This window comes from Chanos chanos, chromosome 9 (assembly GCF_902362185.1).
Source record: "Chanos chanos chromosome 9, fChaCha1.1, whole genome shotgun sequence".
Lineage (NCBI taxonomy): Eukaryota > Metazoa > Chordata > Actinopteri > Gonorynchiformes > Chanidae > Chanos > Chanos chanos.
In genome coordinates this window covers 17,158,457-17,181,296 of record NC_044503.1, presented here as the reverse complement: position 1 = coordinate 17,181,296, position 22,840 = coordinate 17,158,457, and the positions used below count along the sequence as shown (strand labels likewise).

Sequence of the window (22,840 nt, the reverse complement as noted above, 5' to 3'; positions counted from 1 at the left end):
CCAAAATGATTGTGTGTTTTCTCGAAACTATTGACATAAAACTTTAAAAAAAAAAAAAAAAAAAAGGCACACTGCACAAACAGACCTCAGATTTCTCAAAAGCAATATCAAACCCTCTGTTCACAAACATCCAGCCCCCCATTTAAATTAAACTTTGTCTTCAGACCGTGCACAGAAGTCATCAAACACACAGTCACTACTGAATAAGACCACAGGATACTGAAACTCTGGAGTAAAGTATCAGTGAATCAGTGTCCCTCTGCTTTTTCAGTACAATATCTACAGACACTGCTCTTAGCAGCATACTTACTGTAATCTATACAGATTATACAAGCATGTAACTGTTACAGTGAAAACAATATACATTATCAAAATTCATCATTGTTTTTTTAATTCAACTGATTTTTTTACTGCAGAGAGAAAAAACTCAGGGAAAAAAAAAGAGTGAAAACAGATGAATTTTGCCAATGAATTTGGTGCCTGTGACTGTCTTTTGCTAGCTAATGTAATGATTTGGGAATATTTGTTCATAAAATTTCTTTCAGTGTGCAAGTGATTATTAAAAGCAATACAAATGAACTCAAAAGGGATTTGGTGTCTTACCATAAACTTCCTCTAGGTGGAGCTGTTTGCTACAGTAATCTTTAGCATTTTCAGCGGCCACTCAGGTGAACTGATACAAAGAGGACGACACTCTTAGAGACTAAACACACGCCGTACATTCTGCTAAGTTCAATTAAGAAATAGCACAAAGTGTTTAAACAAGCCAGCATAATTTATTTCCTAGTTTGAATCAGAGAGTATTTGCAAAAGTAATGGTAACAGTAAAATTTGTAAACTGTAATACTGACGTGAAAAAAGCAGCCAATCTCCTGCTTTCACCTTCTCAGAAAAACAAAAAACAAACAAACAAACAAGAACAATGACGAACATGTAACATTGAAAAGAACTGTAGATCACATGTCAATAGTGTGTAACACTGATGTCCTTATGCGTCCGTAAAAAGTGTTTGACCACTCTTTACCATAGTCCTCAAGAATGAAAAATAAACATGCTTTTATTAATTTGTCCTTAGTTATAAGCCATCTGTTTAAAGAGAAAAACACAAACAACAAAGACAAGAAGTTTACATTCCACACAAATAAACTGTACAAGTACAACGACCCACTTGGATGAATACCAAAACACACAGACTGCACTTTGCTTTTTCAAGTCATGGGTAAAATCAGGACTCCTCACTGGCCTTGGAACAGCAGTCCTACCAGAATGTTCTGCTGTCAGTGCCAGCTCATGCCAAAAGAGACTCCCTAACACAGATACACAACAGTGCAGGCTTGTTGTTACATTTTGAAGAGTTTTCCTCTCCATAACCTCTTTCTTTCATTTGTGTTACTGATGTCAGTAATGCGTGGATGTCTTTAAACAGTCTTCACAGAGTCTCTACCGCTCTGTGTGAACTAATCCAGCCCCCGTGTAGAGCAGTGCTGATGAAGGAGAGGAGAAGAGCGGAGATCTCTAGTTTAGAGTTCTGGAATGAAACAGCTGTGTTCATAGCCCCAAAATTAAAAACAAACAAACAAACAGCCTATCTAACAAGTACAGTGCATCATTTTTGCTTAAAAGGCACGAGTGATGGTAGCAGAAGCCAAAACAAAAATGAAAACTGCCAAGTCATTGCTAAACGATGAACAGTGAACCATTTAATATCTTCACAGTCACTGCCAGGTCGGGCGTGGCTTTCCGTAGGATGTCGCATCACGTCCAGTCATATAAGAAATTAGTTTGATTGGCAGTTTGGTTCTGCAGTGTTCTCATCATACTGCTATGACCTGAAAGGGCGGGGCTTGAAGATGGACTTGGTGGGGATTCCTGCGGTATGGATCCTCCAGTTCCCGCCTTCCGTCCACTCCAGGTAAGGAGTGTTGCCATGGTGACTGGCCCAGTTCTGAGCTGTATTCTCTGTAAGAGGGAAGTCTTGGGTATGGTCCGGTAGGGAGGGAGCAGGAGTACAGACCCGTAGCTGGTGAAGGAGCAGGAGCGGAGAGTGGGTTTATAAGAGGAGAGGAGGGGAGCACTGGCATTAGAGGAGGGCAAATGGACTCTGTGAGCAGAGGGTAGGAGTAATCTGACTGACACCTGAGGAGAAAACACACACACACACATACACACAAAGTGAGCAGGCCAGTATCAGCAGACACATAGAGGTTGTGTATGAGAGAGTGAGGCAGATACTGACCAGTAGGCCAGTGTGTGGTCCCTGAGGGCAGACTGGCGGCAGGTCAGTGGTGCAGACCATTCCTCTGAAACATCTTTCCTCATGTTATTGTTGTTGTTGTTGTTTTGCCCTTTCTGTCTGAAATAGGACTCTGTCCTCCGCTCAAACTCATCACGCTCCATCTGCTGCCAATACTCTGTCCTTTCCCTAAACACACACACGTACATACACACAAACACACACACACACACACACACATACACACACACAGAGTATTTAATTTATGTTATTCACATGACCTTTGTTCTCATCATTTCTGCAGTTCTCTTTAACTTTTCCTCTGCCTGTCTTCTCTAGACTACGATAATCCCTCTCTCCCTTACCCTCCTCTCATCTTTGTCTTTTCTCATTTATACATTTTTCTTTTCAGCTCCTCAGTACAACTGAAGTCAGTTCAGTTATCATTACAATGGACAACCAAAGCATGGTTAAAGTGATTTGACATTACATTTGTAGAGTATCTATGAGTGTAATACAATAAACTCATAAGTATCAGATGAGGCGGGGACAATGTGATTAATACAGACTGATGACTCTACACAGTCAGATTATCAGACCCACAGCTCAAATCATTTACAGTGCACATTACTGGGGTGAACAAAGTTACTCTTTCACCATCTCTCTCTGTCTCTCTCTCTCTCACCTCTCCTGTCGCCTCCTGTCTTCTTTCCTCACACACTTGAGCAGACAGGAGGTGATGAAGACTATGCTCATGATGAGGATGATGATGGAACTGACGAGGGAGATGATCAGTGCCACGCGGAAGCCAAACTCTGCCAGAGCTGTATGAAGAAGTAGGAACAACACAGAGATTCAGGCTGAGGAGGTTTATGGATGAAAGGTGAAAAGCATTCAAACTCTTTCATTAATCACTTCACATGTAGGTTTACACTGCAAGATCAAATCTCTCAGGGGATAAAAGAATATTCTCTAACACGATCATAGTTCACTGGCACAGCGTAAATGAGCCTCAGTTATCACTCAGTTACATAAGGAAATGGGGTATTTAACTCTAGCTTATGCACACACACACACACACACACACACTCACACACAGATACATTCATACACTCCTAACCCTTCTATTTTCATGGGTACATAGTTTTAAACAGGCTAATTTAACTATTTAAATATTTAACATTTTCCATCATGAACACACTTTCATATATGAAGACTGTCAAACTGAGAACAGAATGAATGCATGTGTATGTGTATGTGTGTGTGTGTGTGTGTGTGTGTGTGTGTGCTGTTTCTGGCATTAAATACTACATCCTGAGAATGTAACGAACGACTTTGAAACATTGTGTTAAAGAAAGCAGTTTGACTGTGAAGGTTTGTGGCCTGGATTACTTAGAAGATCCTGGAGCACTCCTTGATTGGTTGGTATGTAACATCTGACTAAATAGCCAATCACTGTGCAGCACTACTGGTTGAGAATTGAATATATCGAGTCGACATCTCAGATGCGAATTATAAACAGGTCAATGCATACATCAGCGTGTGTGTGCGCGCATGCGTGTGTGTGTGTGTGTGTGCATGCACAGAAGCACACATCCACCTGCCAATGCCTGTGTTTGATAGCGCTGGGGGTATGGTTAGAGGGAGAAAAATAATAATTACCGCAACACATCTTGTGCCTAATCTCAGACAAAATGCATATTTCAACCGATTCCAAACCAAGACCAGTACACTACACAGTCCCAAACGAACAAGCACAGCACACAGTTCATCACGCAATCTCTTACATGGAAATGAAACCCACATGCTCCAGAATCTTATTCTCAAATCTCATATATTAATAAGGTCAGTGGACAGACAGAGAGATGCCCAGAGACTGTGAGCCTGAGTACACGGCCAGTTCTTTTCTCTTATGTACTTAACACTGAGAGTAACAGTAAGATTAACATTCATTTGGCAATATAGCATGCTTTGTGTTACTTGAGGAAGTGTGAAAGGACTAACATATAATATTATACGTTAATTAGTAATATTTAATAACAAACAAAGCATACTCTAAACTGTGTGTGAGTGAGTGAGTGAGTGAGTGAGTGAGAGACAGAGGCAGAGAGAGAAGAAGTTGAAAGTTTTGAATTTTCAAAGTCATGTTTCAAACTCATGGAATCTCTGCAGGGTCACACCTGTAGGAAATTAAAAATGCACTACTGTCAAGAAAACCAAAACAAAAAAAAACAAATCTCCTGGGCAAGTCTGTTTGTCTGCACTCCAGACCACCGCCCACCCAAACAGTCTGAAATGAACTACGGCTTTCAACACTTTACATCCCTATTCAATAGGACTTCAATGTGTATCCCATGATGCAGATGCCTAATGCGAGTGTTAAATGTGACTCATAAAAAGAGGTCTGACAGAATACAAAATACACACACACACACACACACACACACATACACACAAATATATATTTAGATATATAAAAAATATAGATAGATATAGATATATACATATATGAAATTAAGTTAGAGGCCTGTTAAGAATGAATGAACACTGTGGAAGCATATGCACTACAAGACTGATTCAACTTTCTCTACATTCAAATATCTGCCCCATCAGTTAAACAGTAAATAAACTTGCATGTGTGGATGTATGCATAATAGTGAATATTTGGCAATAAAGCAAATTCTGATTGTTCTGATTTCCTGATTCTGATTTTTTCTGATTTAGCTGTGAGTAAGTGTCTGTCTTACGTCTGCACTCTGGAACTCCTCCACTCCACAGGGTGCTGTTGCTTCCCAAAACACAGGAGAGCTTCTCACCACTCACTGGGCGGTGCTTGGGAGGGCACTGCAGGGTCATCACCGTGCCAATGCTCCTCCCATCACCTTTCACCAGCATCAGAGTGCCCAGCGCTGGAGGTGACACTGGCCCACATTGACCTAGACACAGACAGACAGAGAGAGAGGGATGAGATTATCCGAACCACAGATCCTGAGCACCCTTGTCATTCAAACAGAGTGCCCCATGTCTAATACCATGAATAGAACTTTGAGAAACAGTCAGGTTGGTCGCACTTTTCAAAAATTTATACACTTACACAAATTTACATTCAAAAAACAGAGGGAATGTACATGACATGAATATATGTGCTTGATAAACGCGTTCTCATGTGTCAGATTAGCTATCTCTGAAATATTTTAGACAGAACAGATTCATACAAAGTCTAAAGTAGTCTACATACAATAGTCTATATACAGTAGTCTACATTTCACTGGCAGGTTTGGAAGGTTTTCGTTTTAATAAAGTGATGTATTGGTCTGGGTCATGTCCAGATCACACTGGCCAACTGTCCTCTTTAAAAACATATCCACACAATGAGAGAAGGAGGCAAAATGAGGAAATGTGAGGAAACCTGTACATATACTGTACATATACATATACATATACCTGTACAAGTTCATTGTCTCTGTGTGTGTGTGTGTGTGTGTGTGTGGGGGGGGGGGGGGGGACGACAATGGGTTTAGTTAAGACCTCTTCTGATGCACCGTGTAAGTTTTAGGGCAACTGTGTTTTACAACAGAACGATCTATAATGGCGCAAATCTGCCGTGTAAAGACGTTCAAATAGTAAACAAACGCACTCAGGAGATATCAGCAAGAAATTATGCATGACTTTTATGCCACAGTCAAAAATACAATTAGAGTTGTCTCTGTAGACAAGCTGTACTGAAGATTATGCATGCACGCACACCACAGACATACGCACAGAGAGAGAGGGAGTAATGGCCTACAAAATTAGACAAGTAGTGAAGCATCATTAACCAGCTGCTACGGTACTGCGCTAGAACACCCTGACACAAAGTGTATTTCCGTTAAAGCCAACTGCAAACCGACTCGCGGAACTGAAAGCGATTGCCAGTTGCTTACCTCGTATTTCCTACTTCACAGGGGCAGTGTTTGACATCTGCGATGTTAAGAGTAAGCTTTACGCATTACTCCTTAAAAGTGGAAAGTGACCACTGCAGCGGTAAAAGCAGCTGCCGTTTGTACTTTCTTTTTTCAGATGATAAAAAAATGAAGCACACTACTGAAACATGCTGGAGTACGACGCAACCTGTGTAAAGTCGGGGTGTGTTTGTAATCATCATTTACTGCCTATCTGAGCCTACGCCAGCACGCAAAAGTAATCAAAATTCACACGAGCAATAACTACCTAATTTTAATTATACAGTTTTATAGCATACAGGATTAAGAGGTAGTATTATGTCTCCGCTTGTAAACGACATTGGCCTGCGTTATTAACGCCCAATGAGTTTGTGAAATAATTCTTAAGCAATTTTACCGATAGCTCCACGGGTGAAATAACTTAAGAGATAAGGGCTTGGCTTACCTGCTCTGCTAGTTGAATTACTGTTGTCGTTGGTCACCAGCTGGGTTCTCGACCCATCGAAGGCAGATGCATTGAATGCTGCCATTCTCCGTTTTGAAAGAACACCGCGCCTTGGTATCTCCTTATGTCTGCTCGAGACCCGCGCGCGGCGCTCCGAGACTCACTCGGAATGCTCCGCGAGGGGTCTTGATAGCTCTTACTTGAGGATGAACGGTTTGTTTTTGTGTACGTCTGTTTGGTCGATATCTGCACACGTGTACAAGCGAGTTACATGCCGCACGACAAAGTATCTCAGTAGTTCATAGCTTACTGCAGCGACGGTTTATGCATTAAGGCGCACGAGGGCACGTTGTCCCAGATGAGCCGCGCTGTCCTCGTGTGATGGCTTAAGCAAAGTCAGACAGCGGATGATGTCAGGCGGTTTTCTGTCTCACTAAGGAAGGAAGCAGTGCCTATGTTATTTTGTTGTTCACTATCTCAACGGCATTTGAGGACAGATGCTCGGTGACGATTTACTTTCAGGAGTCTCTCGCGCAGTCTGTCAGATTTTCATTAAAATTCTATGGACTGTCTATTTAACCCGAAACCTTTAAAGTTAGATGCTCAAATGACGGAGATCCGGAGAGACGCGACGAATGACATTGTGTCACCAGAAATGCGTACAGTCGGTTTGCATTCAGGAAGAAAGTTGACCAGTAATGGATTAACCCAAAATGTACTTGTGTGGTATTCCCAACAGGAAGTCACAGGGTTTGACTGGACAGCTAAATCTGTGAGCACAGTGATTGATTCTCTCATTCTCTGAACTCCACACTTCTCCAGTGTAGCAACTGGACAGGTGGAGGCAGAAATGTCTGAGAGAGACAGACGGACAGGCAGAAAGACACACAGGATCTTCTCACACATGTCTGGTTTACACAGCTCTTCAGAAGATTTTGAACAGTTTTTCTTTGCTTGACTTTTTCTGGAATGTTACAGCTTAGTTCCTGCAACTGGGTAAAAGACTTGTTAGCTAACCTGTCCTCCCAACAAACAGAGAAAATCTCCAAGCTGAATGCCAAGCATTAGGTGTTATAAAGTACTGTGTATATTATATTAAGTCCAAGAACATGACCAGAATATCATATTAAAAATAATAATGATCAGCCAATAATATGTTTAAAATGCCCAGAGACTCAAGGAAATAGTTCCTCTCTGAATATGAACAACATTTCCAGTGTTCCTGTGGTATTCTCAGAGCCTACCGCTCTTAAAGAGATCACAGTGACAGTGTTTGTGATCACATTTCAGTACATCTGTGCAGAGACTGTATCCACACCTCACAGACAGTAATCGCTATCTAGAGAAGAGACAGTAAAATCACACCAAAAAGGGGGGAAAAAAAGAAACAGGAAAAACAAAATCTATCCCTCTCTCTCTGACTCACGTTGGCTGTTGTAACTGTGTTCCACCCACACTCTAACACACTTTAAGTGAGAATATTCTATGTCAAACTTTCACACTGGGTTCACCCAATTCCTTCAGTCTTTTTTTTTTTCATTTGTTTTTCTTCTCTTTTCTTACCACTTGTGTTATCCCCTCTGATGTTTTTAAAGACCAGTCCCTCTCTTTTTGGTATGTTTTTCTCCTACTCCAATTAAGATTACAGTTACATTTCTTACACTTCTTTTCCATCACTCCACTTATTTTTTCATTCTTGTGTCCTCCTTCATACTCCCTTCATCTGACTGCTTCACTTACTTCATCTCTAGCCCTGACACTGACAGATGATGGATGGCGGATTTTATAAAATCATAATTCTCTTAAACGTCTTCTATCTAACAGTGTACTAACCCACAGTGTCACAGCTAGGTCATCTTAAACAGCTTACTAACCCCCACTATCACAGCTAGGTCATCTTAAACAGCTAACTAACCCACAGTATCACAGCTGAATTATTTCAGACAGTGTATTAACCCCCACTATCACAGCTAGGTCATCTTAAACAGCCTACTAACCCACAGTATCACAGCTGAATTATTTTAGACAGTGTACTAACCCACAGTGTCACAGCTGAATTATTTTAGACAATGTACTAACCCACAGTGTCACAGCTGGATTATTTTAGACAGTGTACTAACCCACAATGTCACTGTTGGATTATCTTAAACAGTGTACTAACCCACAGTGTCACAGCTGAATTATTCTAGACAGTGTACTAACCCACAGTGTCACATCTGGATTATCTTAAACAGTGTACTAACCCACAGTGTCACAGTTGAATTATTTTAGACAGTGTACTAACCCACAGTGTCACAGCTGGATTATTTTAAACAGTGTACTAACCCACAGTGTCACAGCTGGATTATCTTAAACAGTATACCAACCCACAGTGCCACAGTTGAATTATTTTAGACAGTGTACTAACCCACAGTGTCACAGCTGGATTATCTTAAACAGTATACCAACCCACAGTGCCACAGCTGAATTATTTTAGACAGTGTACTAACCCACAGTGTCACATCTGGATTATTTTAAACAGTGTACTAACCCACAGTGCCACAGTTGAATTATTTTAGACAGTGTACTAACCCACAGTGTCACAGCTGGATTATCTTAAACAGTGTACTAACCCACAGTGCCACAGCTGAATTATTTTAGACAGTGTACTAACCCACTGTGTCACAGCTGAATTATTTTAGACAGTGTACTAACCCACATTGTCACTGTTGGATTATTTTAAACAGTGTACTAACCCACAGTGCCACAGTTGAATTATTTTAGACAGTGTACTAACCCACAGTGTCACATCTGGATTATTTTAAACAGTGTACTAACCCACAGTGCCACAGTTGAATTATTTTAGACAGTGTACTAACCCACAGTGTAACAGCTGCATTATCTTAAACAGTGCACTAACCCACAGTGTCACAGCTGTGTTCTCTTAAGCAGTGAAGAATCGAATTGAAGCTTTGCGTGATTCATTTAGGAGTATTATATGACGCATGTGACAGATTCATTAGTGGAAGCAGATTGTCTGTCAGCCCAAGTGCTGTCACTTGACCTGGCCAGGGCTCTGAGAGTGCTTCTCCTGCTAAAATGATATCATTTCATTAGAGAAGCCAGACAGAGGGATGGCCAAAAGATGGAGGGAAAAAAGAAAAAAAATGACATTAATTACTACAGCTGTAATTATGTGCAAAGAAAAAGGCTCCCGCAAGGTTAAATCAATGTAATACATTCTTTTTTCTCTAGCGAGGAGAAAGAAGAATGTGAACTTTTTAGAAGTTTGAACGTATTCCAGGTTTTAAATGTGTATGTTTTTGTGGAATACTTGATTCTGATCAGGCAAGAGAAACAAAGGTTGTGCTTTTTCTGAGCATTTATAGTTTCTGGAAAAGTGAGAATTACTCTTGTTTTGGATTTAAATAAGCTACCAGAAAGTTGAAGCATAATGTTTCAGGTCAATAAGTTAGCAAACAGGAAACCTGGACTCATGAAAAATGCTTTTGCTTTTACACACTTACACAATGCACGCGCGCGCACACACACACACACATGCGTGCTCTTTATGTGTTGTTCATCTTCACGTGAGTCTTACCAGCGTTGTCAAAAAGCAATAAAATAGTTCATATATCCTTCACTAATTCAAATGCTCTTACATTCAGCTGACATCATGCGCTGCAAAGACAACAGGGCGAGAGGAAAGGAAGAAATGGTTTATCTCTCCCACCCACACTCAACCCAAACCCTCCAACACACACACACACACAACTATAGGCTGGGGTTGCATGAATGAAAATGACATTTCCTAGTCAGCCCATTTACTGTAAACCTGTGTAGAAAAAAAGCCCTCTGAGATTAGGAGAGATACAGCGGTAAATTGGAATGAAAAAAAAATATTACCTTGAAAGTTCACTACATAGATAGAAAAAAATCAGTTAAAGATGTCCTTCAGAAAGATAAAAAGAGAGCTAAGACTGACTCTGTTATTTTTTTTCTCCAGCTGTCTTTTAGTCATACTGAAACACAGGCAGATGTTTGTGTTCAAAAGGTTAAAGAACCAAAAGCATGATTATTGTGAAAGGAAAACAGATCATCGTTTTCCAATACTGGGAGGTCTTTCATTGCTCTGTCATTTTAGTCCTGTCAACATGCTCTGGAGTAAACTGTGTAGGTCTAACAGTAAACATGCAAGACTGACATTATCGAGATTTCAGTTTGGATACTAAAGTATTCAAATTGTATGTGTGTGTGTGTGTGTGTGAGAGAGAGAGAGAGAGAGAGAGAAACTATGTTCACTACTGTTTCAGCTCAGACAGAGAGAGACAGAGGGAGAGAGAAAGCCCAGTGATCTGGCAAATCTTCTTCAGCTCCATAAAACCACAAAACTTGTATTTGAGACAGTTACCATGGGAACGCTCAAATTGCTATGGCACAATTTCTGTCAACAGCAGTATCGTCTCCGACAATCCACCACCAGTTATCTTCAATGATGAACTGAGTCTACTTTATCCTCAGGTCAACTGGTCACATACTAACACATTCTCTCTCTCTCTCTCTCTCTCTCTCTCTCTCTCTCTCTCTCTCACACACACACGCACACACACACACACACAAACACACACACACACTCACACTCACACTCTACCTCTTTTTGTGCATATGCACACCACTACACTCTAACACATTACCTGTCTTTGAGTCTAACACACACACACACACACACACACACACACACACACACACACACACACACACACACATTACCTCTCTCTGTGTCTCTCTCTGTGCATATGCACACCACTACACTTTAGCACATTACATCTCTCTCTCTCTCTCTCTCTCTCTCACACACACACACACACACACCACATGCATGCACACTCTCATACACACAAATCCATGGTGTCCATCGGACACAGATCATTCCTTTACATAGAGACAGAAGAGAAAACAGACAGGAAAGAGGCACAGACAGAAGAGAAAACAGACAGGAATGAGATACAGTTGAAGGAGTCAAAGAGCAAGAGAGAAAGGAAAATAGACTAAGACTAAGTGTCTAAGAGAGAAAGAGATTTTTCTGGCAAGATTATTTTAGCAACATAATCTGGAAGGAGGGGTAAATTCAGTGATCCTTTGAGGATGAGGAGAGAGAGAGAGAGTGAGAGAGAGCGACAGAGAGAGAGGGAGTGTTAATTGTCTGTCTGTGACCCAATGAACAGGCTGTAGGGAAACACTCCATCACACTGTCTAATCTCAGCATTCAGAGGAACAGAGAGCACGAAAAGGCCACACAACACGCTCAGACTAACCTTCACAACATTCAGATAACCTTCAACTAACCATACATCCACAAAACACCAACTTTCACAACATTCAGATAACCTTCAATTAACCATACATCCACAAAACACCAAGCTTCACAACATTCAGATAACCTTCAACTAACCATACATCCACAAAACACCAACCCTCACAACATTCAGATAACCTTCAATTAACCATACATCCACAAAACACCAACCTTCACAACATTCAGATAACCTTCAACTAACCATACATCCACAAAACACCAACCTTCACAACATTCAGATAACCTTCAACTAACCATACATCCACAAAACACCAACCCTCACAACATTCAGATAACCTTCAACTAACCATACATCCACAAAACACCAACCCTCACAACATTCAGATAACCTTCAACTAACCATACATCCACAAAACACCAACCTTCACAACATTCAGATAACCTTCAACTAACCATACAACCCCAGCTCCCTGAACACAAACACTGATCTTCACAACCTTAACATTCAGCTAACCTGACATTCACCTTGTCCTGAACAAAACACAAACTTTTCAATACAGGAGCCTGCCAAGCTAACTCACAACCATAGAAATCCATTACCCAGTAGCTGATTTGTTATTTTTTAACAGGGGGGATGGCCCAATGGCCCAACTCTACAGAGTATAGAGGGGGATAGCAGGCTAACAAGGGGGATGCATTTTGGTCATTTTGCTAACAAGGGGGATGGCATGCCCCCTCATCCCCCTACAAATCGCCTGCTGCCATTACCAACCAACACATCAGCCTTCATATGAATTTTCAGCATAACTCGAAACCATATCAGCACACCATGCTGATCTATGCTCTGACGTATCTGGTTTGTGTTAACAGGTGTGAAAGCTTCTTAAGAAAGCCACACACTTGCTTTGACTATCTGTCAAGCATAAACACTCGTTTACAAAAATGACATATTTCACAGGAAGTGGAACAGACATCTGTTGTGGTTAGAAGGACAAAGAAAACACAACAGCCACTTTCACATGTACGCAAACCATGCTTAGGCTCACTTTCATTTATTATCTGTGCTGAACTTTGTTGTCATGTTGATGAAATCATTGAGTCAGTATGTGCTTTGTGACATGGCATATCACCCTGCGCGTAGTTTCCATAGGGTAATTTAAACTGAGACAAAGGATCTACCAGGGGGGTATTCCAGAGAGCAGGTTTAGTGAAAACTCTGAGTTAGTTAGCTCAGAACAAGTAGTAAACTTCCTAATACAAGAGCCCTATGGATTTGTTTTGCTAGAAGAATGAAGCTATAGGGCTCTTCTATTAGGAGGTTTACTACTTACTCTGAGTGAGATAACTGAGTTTTTACTAAACCCGCTTTCTGGAATACCCCCGTGATCAATAAAATATGCTACAAGCCTATGGCAGTTCACACCAGCCAGAATCAGTCCACCAACCATGCTAAGTCGCTGCCCCGCCCCGCTGTGAGGAACTGCAGTTCGACAGACCATGGAAGGTCTTTACATTCTGTATTTCTATTCACGTGTCCTCTTGTTTTCGCGTGCCCTTTCTCTTGGGTGTACGGGTGTCTGACAAGGTGTGGTTGTCTGCTGTTATAACCCATCTTTGACAAGGAGTTATGACCTCTGTTGGGCTGCCGTTTAACTCACTGTGATGCGTCGGTTAGCCAGCACGATTCTTGTTGCTTCTGTTCAGTCTCTCCTCAAAAAGCCTGTTCTCACTCAGATGAGTGTCACTTAACAAATGTTTTCATCAGGGTGACAAGGATAAACACAGCCCTGTACATGAAAAGCCAATGAACACAGGTATTTCTGATGTTCTAAACCTGGTTTGCATGCCACGAGCAGCCCCAAAGTTCTCTCACTTTACCTTGTTCCAATGTTCAGAGGAAGATTCAGTTGTGTTTTGAGCAGGTAAAATTCCTCTCATTGGTCCCACAACCTGGGGGGTGTTCCAGAAAGTGGGTTTAGTGAAAACTCTGAATTAGTTTACTTAGAACAAGTAGTAAACCTCCTAATAGAAGAGCCCTGTGGCTTTGTTTTGCTAGGAGAATAAAGCCTTAGGGCTCTTTTATTAGGAGGTTTACTACTTGATCTGAGTTAACTAACTCTGAGTTTTCACTAAACCTGCTCTCTGGAATACCCCCCTGAAGAGAAATTAAGAAAAATTGCGGTTAAAGATGAATCATGATAGTGTGTTCACTACTTGCATTGCCCTAACTAGTAAAATATTTGCCCTTTGGTGTACTGACTTTAATTGACAAGCTTTTCAACCTTTTGTCAGGGCCTATTTACAGTCTATACTGGACTCTGGAAATAATTCTTAAAGTGGATGCAGATAGGTCTTTGACATAACTACTCCAGTTTCCATTTCAGTGCACGTGTCTCTCTAAATAAGAGAAGTGAGACGTCAACCACAGGGACATAACAGTACTGCATAAACAATGGAAACCAAACAAACAAACAAAGCACGGACGCTTAACCCACGACACAACGCGGTATGTTTAGCCTCTTGATTCACCTTAGCAAGGCTAATGCTTAATCAGTTGACAGTAAGGGTAGACGAACTCCACTCGGGGTTGACTTAACAAACAAGTTTTTTAATCATAGCCTTAAAAATAAAAAGACGAACAGGCGAATAAACAGACAAACGTGAGACAGACATAAACGTCACACCACAGTCACACACTGTCGAAAACAACCGCAATAACAATCTAGATATATCAGTAGGCCTTGTCATCTGTGTGACAACAGCAAAGTGCACTACCACAGTTCTCTTTACACTGTTTACTTGTCTTTTCATGTGCAACTGCACTGGAATGAGTGATCTGGGTTTAAACATCATTTATTCGAGTTGAGTATAGTCAACTGGAGCAGGGCTTTGATTCACAAATGTAGTTTCTGTTCTCTGAATGTAGTCAGTAAAAAAAAAAAATGCTTGAAATGCTTTTCAACTTTGTTTGATTTTGAAACTTGGGCCAACTGTTGAAAAAATTGCGTCATACAAGAAGAACCTGTGACGTATGAATCTTTCTTGTGGTTTTGCCATTAGAACGCAGACAGGCCAGGGGAGAATGCATGCATTTTAGAATAGGACTTGATAATCCATTATCCCAAACAGAAAGTGATCAATACACTGACAAAGGAGGAAAGGGAATAAAATTTTCTTTTTTTGTTGGTGAACACAGTTCTTTGGAAACGGGAAATGTAAAATCGTATCTCATTTCCACCGAGGTAGAGAAGTCGACCAGTCAGTTGAAAATGATCCAATTGTCCATACTCTTCCCTCAGCGCAATTCTCCCTCGCATGGTGTTCAATACATCCGTACCATATCCCAGGTGCCTGACTGGTTCCAGCTGTCAGGAAAGCATTGGGATAATTGGCACTCCATCTTTTGCATAAAACAAGGCTGCTACAACCCTTTTCTAAACTGACAGAAGATTATCTGACCAGAGGAAAAAAATTAGTTTGAACTCTTACGACTCCTTCACACATCATCACAGTGCAGTGATGCTCTCAGTGAAAGTTGGCCCACAGTAATTCCTGATCATTTTAATTTTCTCTTCTCTATTAAACAGTAAACACAATGACAGGTTTCCAGCGTTTTTGATTTACAGTGTCCAACATAATTACAAACATAATAGTTTTGACTGAATGTCAGACGGTTCACTCTGCTGTCAGAGGGCAAATCTGTAACATGCTCCTTTTCTTTACCCAGGAAGAAAGGACACACGTGAATGAGTCCAGTTGCAAGATAATACTGGGATAGCAGAAATACAGCTGATATGATAAAGTGAATGACCATTGGGAGTACTGGGAGGCCTCTCCCATGCTCAGAGTTTAAAGCTGTCTTTTGATTCATAATGTGGTTGCCCAGGGAACAGGTCTACTTTTGCTGAGTTTCAGTTTACCTCGACACAGATACTACAAGAACGATACATATGCCCACACACACAGACACACCCCTACTTTTATATTGAAGTGTATATATAAGTAGTTTCTTTAACTACTATAGTTTTACATCATTTACTCTTTTTATTGTTTTATTTTGATTTCAGTGCCAATGAGTGTTCAACTCAGCTTCACTGAAATGAATGGAGAGAAGGGTAGAAGAAGCAGAGCCCCTGTTTAAACAATGATAAACCCATGCACAACAGGAAATTGCCTCAACCACTTCCTCTTAGCAGTCTTAGCAGAACAGAGAAGCATCTTTGCATATACTCTGCTGACACACAAAATGCAGAGCACAGCGGTATATGTGGGTGTGTGTTTGTTCGTCCTGTAATACTTTCTATGTCACATCTGAGAAATCTTGTAAGTTGTTCCTCTTCGAAATTTATGACTGACTGAGCTGGACTGGACGGAGCACTCATGAATAACTTCTCTCAACATGAACTGAAACACGAAATCACCAAAATAAAAAACAGTTTCTCTTTGCACCACTCTGATATTTTTGAGTACTCTCTTCACCCTACAGGGTCTCCCATTTCTGCTTTCACACACACACACACACACACACACACACACACACACTACTCCTAGCGAAGCATAGGGCAACTCACTTGATGTTTTTTTTTAATTAATAAAAACACTTCATCCCAACTCTTTAAACTGACTGATAATCACACACACTTTTAATATTAGTCACACTGACACCATATTTCCTGTCAGTGCCAATCAGAGCTCCAGCGTGGGCTGTACATTATCCAGTCAGAGAGCTCCAGTGTGGGCTGTACATTATCCAATCAGAGAGCTCCAGTGTGGGCTGTACATTATCCAATCAGAGAGCTCCAGTGTGGGTTGTATCTTATCTAATCAGAAAGCTTTAGTGTGGGCTGTACATTATCTAAAAGCTGGACATGTGAGGTGCGGTGATTTCATAGTAAACCACTCACATCTTCACCCACTACCACTTCTCTATCATTCCCTCCGCCTCTTCCACCTTTCCTCCACTCCTAACCTGGAAAACCTGCTGGGTGGAGACTCAACCCTGATTGGCCAAATCACTGTTCAGCTGTAAATTTGAGGAAATCCTAAGAAGATAGTGTGAAAGAAAGAAAACCAATGGAAAATACACACACACATACACACACACTGAAATGACAAGACCAGTTTTTATTTCCTTTTTTATTTAAAACAGTTTGCTAAAGGAGTCTGGATTTGTGCATTTCCTGGTTAAAAACACAAACAGTAATACTGAGTCTTGAGAGCAGATGTGATAACAATAGCATTTCTGGACAGAGAGAGAGAAAGAGAGAGAAACAGGGATATTGAGTTTTGTCTGGGTTTCAAAAGCAGAGCACATATTCAAGCCTGTGTGAGCTGACATGCCTGTTGAGATCAGTGTCCAATCAGAAGCCAGTTTCTTCACAGAGCAGGTGGGGCTTACAGTACTTGTTACTAAGGTTACGATGGGACTACCACTGGTATCATGTGACTACCATCACACTACCAGTATACTGATTACACAGGAGAGGGGTCAGCCACACCAACCAGAGCTTAGATAAAGCAGAGAAAAATGGAAAGGACATCCAATGTGGAGGGAAAAGAGAGTACAAGTCTTTCTCTCCGACGGAAATCCTTCTTCTGCTAATTCCATAGTACTATAAACACAGTGCAATTTAATCAGCCCAGACTTCCAAGTGTGGAAGGGGAGTAGAGGAGAGGGGACAGGAGAGAATGGCAGGTTTATGCTTAAAACAGTCATTGAACACATAAGAACAGTGAATTAATGCTTCACAAAATGTCTTACAATTTACAAAATAGCCACGTTTATAACATCCAGCCATTTTAGAAACATCTCAATAAACATTCACAACAACTTCAACCATTAAGAATACATTAAGAACATAATCCAGCTGTCTTCTCAAACATTGACTCTAGGAAAACCAATGAACACTATAACAAAACATAAAAAAGCCACAAACCATGGTGTGGCAGAGATGATGTGAAAAGATGGAGAAAGAGAGAGAGAGTGTGTGTGAACTGTGCATGTGGGTGAGGATCATACTCAAAATTAAAGAGGAACAAAAAAATTTTTAGAAAGAAAAAATATAATTATAAAAGGGAAAAAAGTGCTGAGGGGGTAAAGTGAATTCAAGTAACTGCAGTTCTGTACATTAAGGGAGGGAGGGGCTTGTGGATATGGGTGGGGTTTAAGAGCCTGGGGGGTGGAGCTGCCTCACTGGCTCTTTCCGTGTTCTGTCAGGCTGACTGACGTCTCTGTAGCCTCTCCTCTCGTCGCCCTTGACAGAAGATCCACCCATTTGGTCATGAGCTCCACATCTGGTGCACTGAAGAGCAAAGCATGCTGGGAGTGGCTTAACCGAAACACGTGCTTAGCGTCTGTCTTTTCTGACGCTGACGTGCTGACCTCATATCCTGGCAGCGGAATGGCTCGAGCACTGCGTGAATCCTAAGCAAAACAAACAAATAAAAAAACAAATTCGACCAACGAGACAGCAATGTGCAGCAAAACAGTTTACAAATCCGTCAGTCTGAAACAAACAACGAATTAAATTTTGAACACATCTTTATCAGCCATTGCAATTTTAAGTTAAGAGAGCTCTAGGTCTGTCCAGTATGTCCCAGTGTCTCCAGTTTAAACAGGAAACCACAATGTTCTTAGTGTTTACAGCATGACAAATGAAAAGAGTTGGTTCTCTCCTGGTCCGGTAACCAGTCTGTCCAGATGTGTGTGGGCACACTTCATGTCAGTTTAAGGACCAACAGTGTGCTTCTTTAGCATAGACTAACATAACAAAAGAAGATTTGTAAAATATGAGTTGCGGATTTTGAAAAAAACAAAACAAAAAAACAGCACATCTGTCTAACACAGCACACTAGAACTGCAATGTGGCCAATGAGCTATGAGACTAGATTAAACTGGCCAATCACAGTCATTGCATTGTCAAATCCACAGCCAGTCAGAACTGCACCAGCCTAATCCTGGAGGCCTAACTGCGTTGAGCATAAAGTGTGCGATAATCTGAATGAGTAATAAATTCCTGTGAAATGAAAGGTGCCATATGCCTTAAAGGTGTTACCACCGGCAAAGTCTCAGGACTAAAACAGACTTTACTTTTTCATTATGAATCCATACTTTCTGATCATAAAAAGGGAATCTAGTCACTCATTAATCCTAATCTACTGTTGCCATGGCAGTGATACAGTGCAATGTGAACGAAAAATGTGAAAAGGGAAATTTAGTGAAGAAAAAGAGACAGATTTTGGAAAAACATTGAGCTTCGTGAATCAGATCAATATCTGTGCAATATTGGTGAATCAGGTAGAACTGAGTTAAACTGAGCCAAAAGGACTTCCACTGGATTGTATTTAGGAGAAAAGTGTCAGAGACAGCAAGACAGAGAGCGAGAGCAAGAGTGTGGGCAGAGAGGGGGAGAGAGGAGAGAAGGACAGGACAGACACTCAGCTAACTGACTAAACACACCTGTCCAGCAGACATCTGACCTGAGATCAGTCAGAGTAGCTAAATCCACCTGACCCAAATCCCACACACAGACAAACACACACACACACACACACACACAGACAGGACATACCTGGACACTGCAGCTCACATAGAGGACTAAAGGTTCAGCTTTAGTGATGGCCACCCAGGACTTGGTCCAAGTCTTACCCTTCTCCTGCACCTGCAGATAACTACACATCACACAGCCATCCTCTGACAGGGATGGCTGCTTCTGATGACGCACGCACGCACACACACACACACACACACACACACACACACACACACACACACACACACAAAAACACACACACAAACACAAACACACACACGCACGCACGCGCGCACACACACACACACACACACACACACACACACAAACAGGGTGTTACTGATATAATAGTCCAGATACATCACTGTAACTGCATAAGATTTAATTTGACTGAATCAACAATAGAGGGAAAAGCACACAGTGTAATTAATAATGTAAAGAATTTTGGATTAGCAGAGTTTTAAATAAGAGCTAAAAATCCACTCTGTCTGTCTCTTTGACTAATACATAATATATAGAGTCACAAGCTACTAGCGCTTGTCACAGGAGACAAGGAGAGTGTGAACTTGACTTTCGTTATGTTTTACACCACAAAAGCAGAGTTTTCTATATGTTATCACTATCTCTCTCACTGAGCTGATGGGTTTACACTTATGTAAGATATCTCTCTCTCTCTCTCACCTCGACAGCGGCTTTCCTCTTGACCTCGGCAGCAGAGACGGGCGGTCCTTCTGTGCCCAGCTGAGCTTCATAACAATGCTTACACAAACGAATCCCCTTAATCTCTGACACCTTAGAGCACTTACCACATATGGCCTGCAGGGGGAGACAGAAAGACAGCTTCAACACTGCACACACTCGCACTGACACAGAGAGAGAAAGACAGACACACAAAAACACAGAGGCTGTGTCCGAAATGGCATACTACATACTACTCGCATACTAATTGTGACGTAAAAGTAGTAAGTAGTATGCAGTACGTGACAAATAAAAATTTTGCAGTACACTACAGTTACCCGGATGATGTACTACTCTGGCGAAAATTTCTAGTATACATCCCGAGCTCACTTCGCTGACTACTGCATCCCATGAGGCAACGCGGTAACCTCTAACTTTCCGAAAATTTTCAAAAAACATGGCGGACAGCGACAATGGCAATGTAGTGTAGTGCACTACACGAAACGTCTCATAATTGTACCATACTGCATACTAGCGTGGGGAGTAGTGTGCAGTACGCAGTGTATACTAGGCTAGTATGTAGTATGCAGTACGCTAGTATGCCATTTCGGACACAGCCAGAGACTCAGACAAACACAAACACACATACACACACACAAACACTAACACATGTATACATATATATACATCAGGGTTTCCGTTAGCCGGTAGTTACCGGTTTTTGCCAATTAAATAAATTTTAAAATTTATTTAAAAAAAAAAAAAAAGATAAATTAAAAACTTGCTCGTCAAAATGTCCAGTAATAGCCTAACGCTCATACCAAACATAGCTATAACAAAGGCTATCCCTACACAGAATATTGCATGCTGCAAAGACGCATTGAACATGTTTGATTTCAAGTTGGCAGCAGAGGACTTTGCCGCAATGAAAAAAAGGAGAAAATAAAATGTTACCTGGTAGCCTATGGGCTACATTTGATGCCATGTAGGCCTAGCCTCTTTTTTTATACAGGCTACAGATGTTACAAGTTACAAATGTTTCGTAATAGACTACATTCTAATGGCTAACCTTGAGGTTTTGCTCAATCGCTTTGTTCGTTTATGCTTAATCATCACTGTTCATTAAATAGTCAAACTGATTTGAGGTCATTGTCACCCTGATGTGCATATATACATGCATACATACACACACAGATGCGCACGCACACACACACACACTCACACTCACACATGTATACACGCACACACGCACACACACACACACTCACACACGTACACACACACACACACACACACACACACACATACACACACACACACACACACACAGACTTACTGCGCCACAGCTCTTGCAGTGGTGTTTGCGTTTGGTGAAGTTGAAGGTGTCGTTACAGCCTTTGCACGTCTCTTTCTCTTTCTCTCTCCTCTTAGAACTTTTCTGTGATGAAGAACAAAACACACACAGGAGCCTCTTCTATATGTATATGAGGATCACTTTCTCATGCATTTCACTTTGTGTAGTTACAAAAAACCATATTTTAAGTGGAAAAGAGAAAGACACAAATCAGCTTGGTGCTGTTGCTGTTTAAACAGAGAAAAGAAAATTAATAGAATTCTGTACGCACATATTTGTACCGACATTTCCTTCCCAGAAAAACTGGAAGGAGAAAAATATGTTTGATTGAGATCACGGTTGTTGTTTTCTTTAAATTTTCTCACTCACCCTCTCATGCACTACGCCATCAGACTCCACAGACGTGCTAATCCATGGGCCCTGAACACAGAAAAACAGCAGAATTAGAACAGTCTGCACCCTGCCTCCTGGCCAAGGCTCAGACGGGAACACGACCAAGTCCTGGTCCATTTCTCCTCATTGCTCCCTCATTCTCTCGGTCATCCAGGCAGGGGTGCACGTATGTCTGCATTGGCGACCTTCTAACAGCTGTCAGTGTGATAGACGTAGAAGTCGTTTCACACATACCAGTGAAGGGGAAGCATGTGCTAGCTTTGTTCAGCTAAAATAAGTCACTTACAGCCGTGAGGGGGACAATCACAGGAAGTCACAGGAGGTAAATGAGCATTCCAAATAAGAATTCAGTGGTAAATGGGTATTCCAAATAAGAATTCAGAGGTAAGTAAACATTCCAAAGAAGAATTCAGGGGTAAATGAGTATTCCAAATAGGGCAGATAAGGTGAGGTGTGTTTGGGGGTTGGGGGGGTAATAAAAATGAGAAAGTAATGTCTTTATTCACTCTGTCGTCTCCGACAGTGACCTGATCTAGAATGTCTGAAGTCTCTGAGAGCTAGAGCTGCATAATTTGAAACAAAAAAAAAAAAAGAAAAACATTACGATTGCTGACAAAACAGACTTAAAGTTTTGAACATGTTGAGGGAAACGTGTTGAGGGAAAAGTGTTGAGGAGTGAGTTTGTTTAAAGGGTTGGCAGTATCATTCTACACCAGAAGCATATCTGTCTGACGCAGAACAGTGCGTGCGTGTGTGTGTGTGTGTGTCTTTGTCTGTGTTTGTCCACTGAAATGTAAAGTGGGTCAGCCAGAGTGTTTAATGAGAAACTACAATAGACAAAGAGCGCACACACACACACACACACACACACACACACACTCTCTCTTTCTCTCTCTCTCAAACATACATAAACAGGGAGAGAGACAGAGAATATAGAGTGTGAAACTGTGCCCTTCACAGTGTCGGCC

At 41.2% G+C, this 22,840-nt stretch overlaps 1 protein-coding gene across 1 annotated transcript in view; it reads right to left on the bottom strand.

Moving 5' to 3' along the window:
• Positions 1-18,105: 18,105 nt before the first annotated feature.
• fgd (faciogenital dysplasia) overlaps positions 18,106-22,840 on the bottom strand; it is a 26,023-nt gene continuing 21,288 nt past the window's right edge. Inside the window, exons 17-21 of the mRNA XM_030785264.1 lie at positions 21,849-21,899; positions 21,462-21,563; positions 20,129-20,263; positions 19,487-19,627; positions 18,106-18,339 (exon numbers count right to left, since the gene is read on the bottom strand). Coding sequence (XP_030641124.1) covers positions 18,106-18,339; positions 19,487-19,627; positions 20,129-20,263; positions 21,462-21,563; positions 21,849-21,899 — 663 coding nt within the window. The remainder of the gene's footprint in view (positions 18,340-19,486; positions 19,628-20,128; positions 20,264-21,461; positions 21,564-21,848; positions 21,900-22,840) is intronic.